This window comes from Cariama cristata, unplaced genomic scaffold (assembly GCF_000690535.1).
Source record: "Cariama cristata isolate BGI_N322 unplaced genomic scaffold, ASM69053v1 scaffold7007, whole genome shotgun sequence".
Lineage (NCBI taxonomy): Eukaryota > Metazoa > Chordata > Aves > Cariamiformes > Cariamidae > Cariama > Cariama cristata.
Window position 1 is genome coordinate 36,805 of NW_009628317.1, and position 13,760 is coordinate 50,564.

At 37.7% G+C, this 13,760-nt stretch overlaps 1 protein-coding gene across 1 annotated transcript in view; it reads left to right on the top strand.

Moving 5' to 3' along the window:
- The window catches only part of HHIP (hedgehog interacting protein), a gene marked incomplete at its 5' end in the record, with an annotated part of 70,125 nt that overhangs the window by 36,745 nt on the left and 19,620 nt on the right, over positions 1 to 13,760 (top strand). Inside the window, 2 exons of the mRNA XM_009704761.1 lie at positions 12,187 to 12,338; positions 12,778 to 12,951. Of these exons, the coding sequence (XP_009703063.1) occupies positions 12,187 to 12,338; positions 12,778 to 12,951 (326 nt within the window). The remainder of the gene's footprint in view (positions 1 to 12,186; positions 12,339 to 12,777; positions 12,952 to 13,760) is intronic.

A 13,760-nucleotide genomic window follows, 5' to 3' on the forward strand; every position in this document is an offset into this window, starting at 1 on the left:
ATCCTCAGGATCCAAAACAGGAATTTACAACGCTTGGCAGAATAAAAATTAAACCCCACTCAGAAATGTCAATATTTAAAACACGTAGTACAACCATAATTTAATGAGTTCTTTAAAAAACACAGGCACATACATGAAATGCACATTTTTCAAAACCCTTTTTCCCCAACATTGGAATTGAACGTTGTAGGAATAACAATATTAACTTATTCTATACTATAAAATAAATTCTTTTAGGTAGTTTAAACACCATTTATTTAAGCCTGAAGATATGCAAATCAAGCATGTGTGCACTGTTTATATCCACTCATGTTCCACTTTTGGGACTACAAAAAAGAAATGTGATGAGAATTTAAACTACAGGGACAAGGAAATCTGTGTTCACCTAAATGCTGGATGCGTGTGTACGTTTATATGTGTATGTAGCGAGTATACGCATAACATATAAGCATAAACAGCTTGGAAAATTCAAGCCTTGCACAGTCATAAATTCTCACCTGAAAGGCAGATGTGCATGTTCCACAGTAGATGCAAATGAAAGCAACGCTTTGTGTGCACAGCCTAGCAAAGGAGGAACTAATATAACACAATTCTTTAATGAAGGGGGAAGAGGTACTAATAACACCTTTCCAAAGAACAAGGAACGGATTTACCGTCAAGTCGTATATTCGTAGTCTGTTAGCTAGCAAGCCCAGAACTCAACCCTGATCATCTGCTCCAACTTGCAGTTGCGATGGACTCTGTAATGGGCTGCTGTTCATAGCTCGAGCCGGCCTGCTGCTTCTGATAGCCCCTGTCAACCTGAATGTAATCTATCAATCAAAGAGATGCGATGGTGTGCCATTAGTGTAGTAACAACATTTGATTCAGTGGACTTTGATCGTCCTGTCCAAAGATTTCAGGTGCTATGGGCGTTCAATGCGTACTAAAAAAGAACGGAAAATTAAAGAATCAAAATGGTCACTTTAATGTTCCATCTTTTTTGGCATTGTGCCTTCTGGGTAAGCGCTAAACCAATTAATACATGTTAAATAAAAGTCACCAGCAGTGTTTAGCAGTGATAAGAATAATCCTGTTCGGGATTGTCAAAAATCTGCTGAAAACCAAATGAAGACCAAGATACAATAACAGACAGTTTACCGTCATCATACGAGCATTGCTCAGTTAAGGAACAGGTAATTTGTGTAATGAGTGGTTTTGAACCTGGAACAGGGTTAATCCAGGATCTTGACAGACATGAAAGACTAGCAAACCTTTTATCGTCTCAGTAATTTTCTTTAAAAAGAGCATTTAGAGCCTGAACTTAGAGAAAGGACGACAGTACTAAAGGCTAGTCTGGAGAAGAAGTCAAATGTGCACCAAAGAGAGCCTGGAACTTTTTCCTGTCCATGCAAGGCATTCATTAGCCTCACAAATAACAGAAAAATCAGCACTGCTGGGGCTTTCACAAGTAGATGAGGGTGTCAAGGGAGAGGCAAAAATCCATCCCGCAGGCAGCGAGTCTCAGGAACCTCAGAATGCTGGCAATGGCTTCGTTAGAAACCAGAGAGCCTTCCTATGCCAAGAACAGACACTAAAATCTCAGACAGTTAATGCAAGAACAGGATAGAGAGGAGTGAGAATATTCTGAGATTTTGAAAACATGCTCTCACCAAGCGTGGACTGAAAGGTTCTCAGGAAGGGCCAAATGAAATATTCCATTTATGTGTTGACATTCTTTTAACTAAAACTAGTTTCTAAACTGAAAACAACTCACTGAAATAATAAAAATTCCCGATTTTACAAATATTAGAACTGGATGTTTCAACAATTTCCAAACTGTTTTACTTTTTTCCTCCAAATACAACACGTGCCACAAGCAAACCTCCCTTTCCATCAGGGAACGCAGTGGCTTAGACAGATCAGCATTTTCAAATACTGTCTTTATTCAGAAAGCTCCTGCCCATTTATACTGAAGACATTTTTCATAGTAATTTGCTAGTTGTCTTAGGACAAATGAATTCTGAAGTTCTAAGTCTGCAACAGCTATTGACGCACACAAACATATTCCTCTAATTATTCCATATGCATGCAATGCCTCACCCTATTTCATTTTTATAACTGTGCATGCTTAACGCATTCCTTCTTTGCAATGTCCAAAACTATCTTTGCATTCTCAACAAGAAACATATTTCTCATTCACACATCTTGGGCCAAACCCAGATGGTATTAGTTTCCTACAAGGGTATTTCCTGTATGTCTGAATTGTCAACACGGCTGTGGATTGCCATCATTCTCCTCTTATATACAGATTCTAGTCATGAAGAGCAAACCGTATATCCTCCACCACCCTGGTTTTTCCACTTGGCACATTTCATAAAAATATTCATGTCTCTCTTCAAATTATTAATATTTTTTCACTATTTTAGTGAAGAGGTAAAGATGAGATCTATAGGAGTGATCCACAGAAACACTTGATTATTTTAGTTTCCCCTGGTGTTCGCAAAATGTCTGTGGAAAAATCTGGATTTCTCTGGATTTATTTACTCCGTGTTTTCAGGTAGTTGGCAAATTACACGTATTTTTAAAGCCTTACTGAAAGAACTCAAATGATGTGATTACTCCCGTCAGTATTTGAAACCCAAGCTGTTGCTTAACTGCAGCAGCGCAGGTAAGCGGGAGGCCAGCCTTTCTGCCCCTGGGCTACACCGCTCCGGAGGCACCGGGAGGCGGATTGGATTGGCAAAGCACCAGGCAGAAAAACGCCTGGGCAGGATCAGAGAATTCAAACGCGTTCTTTCTTCCCAGCTCCCGTTCAGCGCTTTTTCAGAGATGTGAGGGTGCGGTGCTTAAATACGTATCTGACCCGGGTACAAACATGACGCACACGCACAGGTTTTGTTGAAAAAAATGCAATAATAGCATTTTCTGGTTTTTCTAGCTGCCTTTGTATCAGGACTCCCAACAAGTGCAGTCCTTATATTTCAAACAGTTTGATTTTGGATAACAAATACACTTCCAATGCTCATGCTCACATATGGAAGCTTAAAACTCAGTAGCAGATGCTGGACCTCTAAACTGACCTTCTCTTTGCATTTGTGCCAATATGACAAGACCGTTTACTTTTGGGAACAATTGAATGGACAAAGAACATAGGTATAAACAATTTTAATATTGGAATAAATAGACGGAACGCAGTTGTCTAGCCTTCATCCAGTAGATCTGTTGCATGTCTACTGGTAAAATGCTGAACAACACTTACAGAGCTTCTAAGAATACAAATTCTGATTTTGCCTATTACATTTAGCACAATCATCCTCTGAGAAAACCAGCAACATATGCAACCAGCATTTGCTTTGAAGATATGACACATCATTATCAAAACTATGCTGAATGCTGACGCTAAATATAGGCTGAAATATGCCTCTCCATGCATCCACATTTCAGAGTCCGAAAGTTCTTCGGATATTAGGGAACAGAATAGCATTTGCTTTATCCCTAGAATTTGCACACACATTCTTTGGCAATTGAATAATGGTGACGCGTTCCCACCTTTCGGTGCCTGCAGGCAAGCCTACATGGTGGCTCTGCCTTCAGGAGAGAATCCCAGACAAGATGATAGGTGGTAAATAAGCATCAATTACGGTTAACCTTCCATATGCTTCCCATCTCTGTCCTGGCTTTTTATGTCACCTGAACCTCTATCCTTCAACTTGTCTCCTACTCCCCTACCAAAAAGCATTCAGATAATACGATTTTCTAGTTTCTTAAAATAAGAAGAAAAAGCAATTTGAAATACCTTGCAGAAAACACTTTAGAACCTTTGCTAAGTACCTTCAGAGCCTTAATGACTAAAGCTAGAAATCTGCTAAAGAAATAACCTTCAGTGAAGAAGAGTACCTTTATATTTCACAGTGAAGATTAGTATCATTTTGATAAGCCACCGAACTCACTCTTCTGTTAAAACAGTGACAGAGGTGGGCTCATAAAGCCCACAGTTTAATCTAGGTTAGGTTGCAAACAGGAATGATTACCGTAGTAATGCTTGGGGAAAAAAGACAAACGGTGTGGACTGAATGAAGCGCCTCTAGTTCTCTATTACCCTCTGGCAAAAGGTATCTTGTTTAAGGTGTGCTCTTTTTTCTTTTTTTTTTTTTTTTGCAAGATGCAGACTGCTAGCAACTTACTTTTATCACTTGCTGAGCAAGTTTTAATAGCCATTAGCACACAGACAACAGTAAAGACATGGGGACCAATCTAAGTGGAAATCTCTAGCTTTTTTCCTTCAAGCTGGGTGTGGTTTGCTGCTGTCTCCCCCACAATATTTAAATACATAGCTCATGTGAATGTAACCTTTCCCTTACAACCAGAAAAAGCAAGTATCTGCTTTAATAGACAACAGTTCACTCCTGAGAGCCAAAGGAGAAAGGCAGAATTGTTTGTAAGACAGAGTAATGTCATCAGGGCATCTTTCCATTTGCATCTCTCTTTTTTGAAACTAGTTATTTTTTAATGCCTACAATTAGACAGATCAACATTTCTGGTTTTAATTTAATGCAGAGAGTATGATAATTACTGTTATTCTGTTCTGAATTATATCCCTAAATTTCCATATAAAGTGGTCATGGTAAAACAGCATGAATTTGTTTTCGATTATCGGAGTCTAGAATTTGTTGTAGGTTGGTTCGTTTTACATAAGCACTGTCAAATTTGCCATGTGTCACCATACATCCTCATTTTTTTCCCTCTCTCAGCACAAAAAAAAAAGTCTTACAGCTGTAGACTTTGTTGTGGACATTTATGAAAAGTCTTAATTTAGCAGCCCAGGGTGATCTTTGTACCATAGTAAGATTTTTATTTTTCCATTGCACATTTTTATCTTTAGTAATGACAAAAGCAGCAGTGATGGGCTGAAATGGCATGCCATATAAAAGCAACTTATATATTGAATTATAATTCTTAAACTTTTTTGACAACTCTCTGCCATTAGATCTGTATTTTAACCAAAAAGAAAAATGTAATGAAACATGCTACTGAAAAATAAAGATAAGTTTTATATACATACCGAAGGAATGAGAGCATGAGAGAACCAGAGCAGATGTCCGAGAGGACCACAGTCAAATTAGAGCATTGGTAGAACAGTAAATCACTAATAAGATTAATTTGTATTGTTTGTCCGTTTACAGAAAAATAGTTAGATAGCATTAAAATAGGGTCTAAGTTTAAAAAAAATGTTCTTGATTGGAAGAGGTAAAGTCATGGTTTTGGTGAATGAAAAAGGGATTATTACTCTCTTGTCATCATGTCGTGTACCTGTGAATGTTAACGTAAGGTAGTCTGTTCTCTCTGGGCTATCGTCTGAGCCAATTCGATTGGACTGCCCACTGGAAGAGAGTTGTAAAATTTGCCTTTATCACAAAAGTGGCACGGAAAGGTGGATAAAGCTTAAAAGCAACAGAAAGAAGGAGAAAAAATACAAAGGTCGTCAAGTCTATTCTCCCTATTAATGAAGGATTTTCATGGTCAGTAAATTTCTTAACGCTTACTGCATTCTGGTTCACTTGAAGGAAGCTTTCTCGCTTTCCTAGAAGGCTAATTCTCCAACACAATAGACCTCAAACCAATGCAGCTGAAAAGCTGTCAGGACAAGACAGTCTATAGTGGAAGAATGCTGAAGAGGGAAAGTATAGGAGAGCGGGTATGCCAAATAAACAAATAAATAAAGACCAGAAAGTGGAGGCATGCCAGGGAAATAAGAAGGAGTATGCTTATTTTTCACCTTCCCTTAGTGGCCTCCACTGGTTAACCGCTCTCTGAATTGCTGGTGGAATGTAAAGCTTCCTTGAAAATAAATCCAGCTGGGGACAGAGGTGGAATCACCACCTGTGTTCCCAGAGGATAAATGCTGCTTACAGCTCAAGAGGCCTCTGTGGTGCAGGAAAGTGTGTAATTCACACCTTCTTGAGCCAGCTTTACTGAATGCAATAATCATCTGGTCTTTATTTGAATCTCCCTCTTCCGGGACTGATTTCCACTGTCTTCTGTTATTCCAATTCTCCTAAAGCAGTGCAGTACATAAAGTTTCTCAGTCCAGATGCAGACCTCACATGGGCCCACGGCCACCTCCTTGCAAGCGCACTCACAGCCCTATGTCACCCTGCCCAAAACCTCTCAATTATTGGCTGGCTTTTGGCAGTCTCAAAGCTTTTCGCTGCTTCTAACCAGTAATTGGGAGAGTTGTCAAAGCAGGATTCGTGTCTTACTAGAAGAGTGTGAAGGAGGCAAGCTGTGGGTTTGTGTTGGGTTGGTATCTGCATCTATAAGTTTCATATACTTTCTTTAGCAGGACAGGAAGAAAGAATTGTTTTATCAGGGGACGAGGATTGTCATTTGGATTAAACTAAAGACTTGCCCAGCAGAACAGCAAAATCTGGAGTTGAGGAATTAGAAAAATAAGTACAGAGGACTAGGACTAGAAGTGAAAGGTCCTGCATTTAGTAACTGGTATCTTCAAAGGACTATGAAGGTAAGGAAAAGAAAAAATGATCGAGGCCATGTCAAAATTTTGTCTTTGCTGCAACAGAACTAAGAAAAAAGGAATTAGGTTTTAAGTTCCAGTGCTATCTTTAGATCTCAAACCATTTTTATTTATTTCTGTTCAAGTTATGGCCGCTTTAGAGTTCTTTTGCCTGAAAACTATGCTGCATAATAAGCATGTGTGTGTAATTCCTGTGAATAGGTACTCTGACTTCTCCCCAAGTGCAAAGAACTCCCCTTCAAAATCCACACAGAACTGGTCTTACGAATGACCTTCTTACTACCTTTTGGTAGGTCTGACTTTTGGACCCACTGGGCACTAAAGGAGTGGGACGTCATTACGTTATTGTGAGTTCAGTTGTCCTGTAAAAAAACCAAGCATTTAAAATATGACTGCAAATATCAGAGCAGACAACTTTGTAATGGGTGCACTTTGGCCATCAGTGATTTTCAGCCAAATCCTGCCCTGCACTTCACTGAACAAAACCCACCTCTAACTTCAGCAGATTGTGCTTAAATTCCAAGTAAGAGCATGGCCCTCTAAGTATTTTTCCTGTAAAAATTTAATGGTAAAGCATTCCTGTATCTAAAGTTATTTTTAAGTCAAGCATTAAAATAGTGCATTTGTTAAAATCAGTAAAAAAATTGAAAATGTTTTTAAAAAATCCTTAGATAACTGCAAAGCCCTTTATAAACAAGACAAAAAAATGAAGCTTTGCAGCACAACAGGAAAAAGGAAATGCTTTGGAGATAGGGTGTAGTATGTATACTATACTGAGCCATGACATCAGGGTAATTATTTTTCCCTAAGGCAAACGTCTTGTGTTACAAATTCTTCCCTTGCCAGAGGCCTCAGGCCCCGCAGATGTTCAGATAGCAAAGCACTTGAGTTCTCAACACCCAAGAGGTCTCTAGGAGCTCTATTCCTATACCATACCTACAGACCAATCCATCTCTGGTTCTCTCAGTCTGTATTTGTTGACCCCTTTCACCTGTCAGAGGCACCTTCCCCTTGTGTTTCTCAAACTACTTGATGCAGCTTTGAAAGACAAGGTGTGCCCTTGCAGCAGACCTTTCCACTGGCTTCTACTTCTGCTGTAGTCAAGTTTCTATCCTGTGCCGGGGCCAGATTTCCAAAACATGTCGATTAAGCGAACACTTCCCACTGAGAAAAAAACCCGATAGTCATCTTCAACCCTACAGTAAGGTCCGGTAAAGGAAGGTTCAAATAAACAGAGATTCTTTTGGGATCTCCTAATTAGAAATCCCTTTCTGAAGGTTCATGTGGTACTGCCGGGTAAGAGATTTTAGATGTTCCATGACCCTTTCCCCCATGTTTGTTACAAATAAAACTCCTTAAGATCAAACACATGGTAATGCATATTACTTATGGTATTTATTACATAGGAAATAAACCAAATTAAGGGTGATCATACTACCTCAACAAGTTACCTAGCATTTGCTCTGTAACGATAGATGAAAACAAATGATTTAAAGACATTAGAGTTAATATTTTAAGTCACAAATGACCGTTGAATATACATATTTTAAGCACAACCCCTTTTAAAAAAAGTTGCTACTCATTTCCAGCATGAGAGTGGGATTGTCCAGATGAAAAAGTTGTTAAGTATAAATACCACTCTTTTATATTAGTGAGCAAATTGTGAAATCAATTTTAAAGGAAAACTCGGAATCTGCTACCTATATTGTTTACGCTTAAGCCACACAGAGTAATGGAAATAAATCATCATGTCTGGTTTTGCTTATGAAAATTAATTACTATTAAGGTTACGTAATTACGGGTCACACTTACAATATGATCTGTTTTAAATTAAATAGTTAACAATACCAGTTAAGGCATTCCCACGTATTTCTCTGTATTTACTATAGGAAACAACACATACATTGGCGTAATGCGATGGCGGTATGTCTTAAAAATAACTGCAGCATATGTTTCTGTATTACAGAAAAAGTATAATGCCATAATAATATAATAATACTTTCATATATAATATCAGAGATATACCAGAGTACATTTGAAAATCCGTAGATTGAAAGCAGAGCCCACTTCTAAGGAGTACTTATGTGAAAATAGCACCCTTCTATAAAAATTCAGTATTCATTTGCAACAATTATGCCTCTTTGTGTTAGTCAAAATACAAAGTGGATCATGTTGTGCAGTTGTTTCAGATTTTTACAAGTGTAAATAGATTACAACAGAAATTGCAATGCAAAAAGAAATATTAAAAGTATACTTCAGTTGAGAACACTTACTGGTGTAATACATATTCAGAATTGACATAATGTACCTAACCAGCCATTTAAAAATGAAAAGTAAAGAAACACTTCAAGTTTAATGCATACAATTAATCTTGACTTGGCTTTGTACTGACTTAAGATAACATAATTCTGATTAAATTATTTTCACGCTTGTGGTCCTAAACTAGACCAAACTGGTTTTTAAAGGAATGTTTTTCCTTTCACAGAACTCCTTAGCTGAAGCTTCTAATCTGGCCTGAGAAAAATCAGTTTTGAAACCAGTGTAGTGTTGGTGCAAAACGTGCAATTACTGCAAGTAGAAGATAGGAGCGTCCAAGCCAAATAGCTGCACAGGCAGACGTCGCAAGTGTGAGCTTCCAGGTTTAATTACGATAGAGATTTCACATTGGCCCCAGTCCACAGTATGTTTAGGCAATTGATACTCATTTCAGTCAACCATCATTCTTTGTCTTCAACAGACATCCCAACGGAATACAAAGATTTGTCTCATTCCTCTTGCCCTTCCTTATACAACTGACAAATGTTAATGGTTATTCCATCAAACAGTGTAGGGCGGAATTTCATACAAGGTATTATGTCATCTACAGTTTGTTGGTGCTGGTTTCAGCTAAGGGGAAACTTGAAAAGGATGTCAATAAGTTACTAAGCTGCCAAGGGAAAGGTAAAGATATTTGACACATGGTATCTACAAGACAAGACTATAAAGCCTAGGATGCTGGTTTCACAGTAGACATCAAAAGTCTGTTGATAAAAAAATAAAAGTGAGGATTATTCTGTAGGCAAAATCTGAAATTTTGAAATTTGGTACATAATTATTCAGTCTGACAGTACCAAAAAGACTTCTCATAAGGAATTTTGCTAGATATCTCTCCATTTACCCCACAACATACAAGACATAACACTACAGAAAACTATATACTTTCTGGCACCATGGCGATCATTCCAAAAGCTATGGAAGTTGTGGCAGTGATTTAATTGGAAACAACAGGTTTGCCAGTTAGTGGTAAAGCTGAAAGTACACATGAGCAATTGTTTTCCAAAAGCAGAAAAAAATAAGTATGGAAAAACTCAGCTGGATTTCCAGTTGACCATAAGCCTTGATGACCAATGGCTTGATGCTCCACTGATTTCAGTATCTTAGAGGGATATTTCCAAAGTTTTTATTAAATGCACAACTAAATAGACTTTTTAGAACATAGTGTGTCTGTCTCACTTCGAAAAACAGAAAGCAGCATGACTTTTCAGGAAGAAATAGATATGTCCTACAAACAAAGTAAGTAATATATTGCAGTCTTATCGAATCATGCAAGACAACAATTAGTAAAAATACTGGCCTGATCCTATGAATACAACTTGCTGTACTTACTACCTTGCAAGTCCCGTGTTTCAGTCATTTGCCAAATTCTTGCTTCATGTGTACTTCATTAAAAGCTCTTAATTTAATTTTCACCTGTTTACGCTTTCAACAACTTCACTTTCACATTGAGACTGCTCCCATGACATCAAGTGCTAAATAAAATCTTCAGCTTAGCAACAGAAAGATCTTTTCTTACTAATACTTTCAATAACTCACCTTGAATGGCAGGCCTAGTGTGACTCATTGACATTCCTGGGCCCTTAAATGAGTTGAACTCATCTCTCAGGAGAAGGAGGACTGTCTTTGTCTGGGCACAACAGATAGCATCATTCATCAGGAATCTTTGAAATATGCCTTACTGTTCCCAAAGCAATTGATTTGCCTCCCTGTGCTTCAGACTTTATCAGGGCAACTTGGTCAGAACTCTTAGAAACTGGTACAATAATACCTACAATCAGTTCAGACTCAGCTGCAGAATTATTTTTGGCTCGTAAAGGAGAAAGAGCTAGATTACCAGTCCCTTCATCCATGACGACTGCAACTGATTTGGCAGCTCTAACCAGACTTGCAAAACTAACCTCTCTGATAACCCCCTGAAACTAAATTTTTCTAGCAAACAAACTAGCACATTTTGGCTGCCTCTAAATTAGCGGGATCCAAACTTCATTGCACAAATCTGTTTGAATGGAAATCTCTTGACCTATTTACATCTCCATTTCTGACTCGGGTTTCTGTTTGGTGGCTGTGATTAAAAAGTACAGCAATCATGTTGAATTAAAATAAATTAAAGCTGTGCACTTTCCCAATTAGGCCTTTTGTGGGATGTCTTTCAACAGGAGGACACGCCCATCCATCACTCTGAATTGCAAACACGTTTTAAAAGCTTCATTCTCTCTTAGAATTTAAAATTTCATAATTAGTTATCATGGGTGTGGTTAGAGTTGCAAAATGTTCTCCCCTTACGGGTGCAGAGCTGGAGCACTTGAATCTACAACTGAGTCGCTAGTTTGGAAAGGCTGGCAAACCCCGAGTTAAACTCCAAACCAACTATCAGCTTGTGAATAATCACATATATGAATTGAATTTGAATTGTTAATTATGTACTCTGTTTATTTCCATGCCTCAGCTTCTCTCCCCTGTATTACCTCAAGAGCAACAAATGAATCGAAGTTTTATTCTTCACTTAGACAAATACAATTTTAGGCACAGTAATATTACATACATTTTTAGAAGCCAAAGAGAAAATTACCTTCTATTTAAGTACACAGGGTATTTGCATTGTCACAGTATATTACACGGATTTGATGCTTAACATATAACTGACCTAATCTTTGTGGCAAACACAATAACAAAAGAAAGTTGTTTGGAGAATTTTCTATTTTTATTTTTAAAAGTAACAAAAACCTTTCCATGGAGGGACCACATGTACAACTATGGTTTCTCTGCACAGAGACCAAGGCTGCTTATTACCTACAGTATACTAGCTATGATGAACAGACCACCATAGTTGTGACAACTGATGTTGCTGCCTCCAGGGTAAAACAAAGGTTTACATATTACACAAGCAATTTAACTGTTTTCTAAACATATTGCCAAGACAGTGGGAGTTGGCAGCCAGCACTGTGTTTTAGGTTTTGGATACTTGGATTAGAAGTGACTGCTGATTATAGACCTTTTTATTTGTCTTCTACGAATTACAAGCAACCTAGTAACCCAGCAAAGAATCCTTCACAGCACTTAAATTTGTCTTCGTGGCTTCCCAAAGATTACATACACAAATCACTCCACAAAAGTGGCGTAAGAGACTTGTGCATAGATAACTACATAAGACAATTATCTTGTTCTAACTCTTAAAGACTTCCCCAAAGTGAAATGTTTTATAATCCTTTTTGTGCAGTAGTCAGGAAAGAAATAAAAGAGTTTGGGCAAAGATTATCCACAAGAAAGAAACTTCTTTTTTTTGGGTTCCAGCTGAAACACAATAAAGAACATAATTAACTTCACAATTCTTTGTGTTTTTCATTTGACTGCAGGGAGGAGATGAAAGAGGACTGTTAAGCCTTGCATTCCATCCCAATTACAAGAAAAATGGAAAGCTGTATGTGTCTTATACCACCAACCAAGAACGGTGGGCTATTGGACCTCATGACCACATCCTTAGGGTCGTAGAATACACAGTATCCAGGTATCAGTAGAAGTCTAAAATTCACTAATTCTGTATTTCTCAGCAACCTTTTCATTTTAGTATTTCCTGTTTCTAGAATGAACTATCAGATTTACAACATGTATATGGGCACTTGCAGAAAAATTATTGCTGATTTTATTTCAAACAGTAGTTTGGGGACACCAGTAAGTACACTGGTTTATTCTTTTTAAGACTTTTTTTAGTTATTTTGTCATTTTTAAATTATAGTTATTTCCTACTTATTGTGTATAGGCAGCAAAATATTTTTTTGTGAATGCTGGAAAACTGAAATTTCTCAGAAATAATTGTTCGACATTTTTCCACCAAGTTACAACAGCCACATCTTAAAGTGTAATTTGAATGACTCATTTATTTTTAGAAATTTTAGAATTTTTAGATAGTGAACAGTGAAAACTGTGTTCATATCTTTATATTGTAGGAAAAATCCACACCAAGTTGATATGAGAACAGCAAGAGTGTTTTTAGAAGTAGCAGAACTGCATCGAAAACACCTAGGAGGACAGCTTCTGTTTGGCCCAGATGGTTTCCTGTACATTTTCCTTGGAGATGGCATGATCACTCTGGATGATATGGAGGAGATGGATGGTTTAAGGTACAAAAACTACCAATGGCTAGACTTCTATTATTGTCTTCTGGTTTCGCACAGTATTTGGGGTCAGAATCAAAAGTGATCGGCAGTTGTCAGGACAAATCGTACTCCCTTTTCCTTTACTACGTAACCCAACTATTTGCAGTGCCTGGGTTTAGCAAACTGCTGATTTTCAGAAGAGTCTTACTGCTTAAATAGATCTTCTTGTAGCTATGTGCTATCAAACCACTTAAATATTGGAGCCCTCATCATTAGATGTAATTGTATTTAAGCACAGGTTAGAGTTCTTTTTTCTAAACTATTATTCTATCAACAAGACAACTTTATTGAGCAAACATTCTAAAAAAGTGTCTACAAACACATACCAGTAACAACACTGCATCACTTAGGAAAATGTCTAGAGAACATACGAAGCAATCCTACTTTGGTTCTACCTATATAATTTTCTCAGCCTGCTTTTTCCCCTCTGTTTCATTACGCTCTGTTAGAGCTGCAACATTTGCCTTAATTTAGAGAAAGTGTGATACCAAGCCTTTAAAGACCAAAAAGGAGTTGCTGTGCTCAAAGACCTCTTTAGCTGAGCAGAATAGCAGGTGCTCCTGCCCTTTGCAGTGAGGATGTACTTGAAACCAAGACCAGAGAGCAATTCTAATACCTGGTTTTAAATTAATGTAAAACAAGGGGAGGCTGAAACAGATTCATGATGAGGAAAGACAGAAAGGAATCAATTTAAATATCACATTTTTTCATGTCTGTAAAAAGAGTTTTGATGCTCTTCTACATTCTTGTCCTTCTCCCTTCTTCCATCTCGG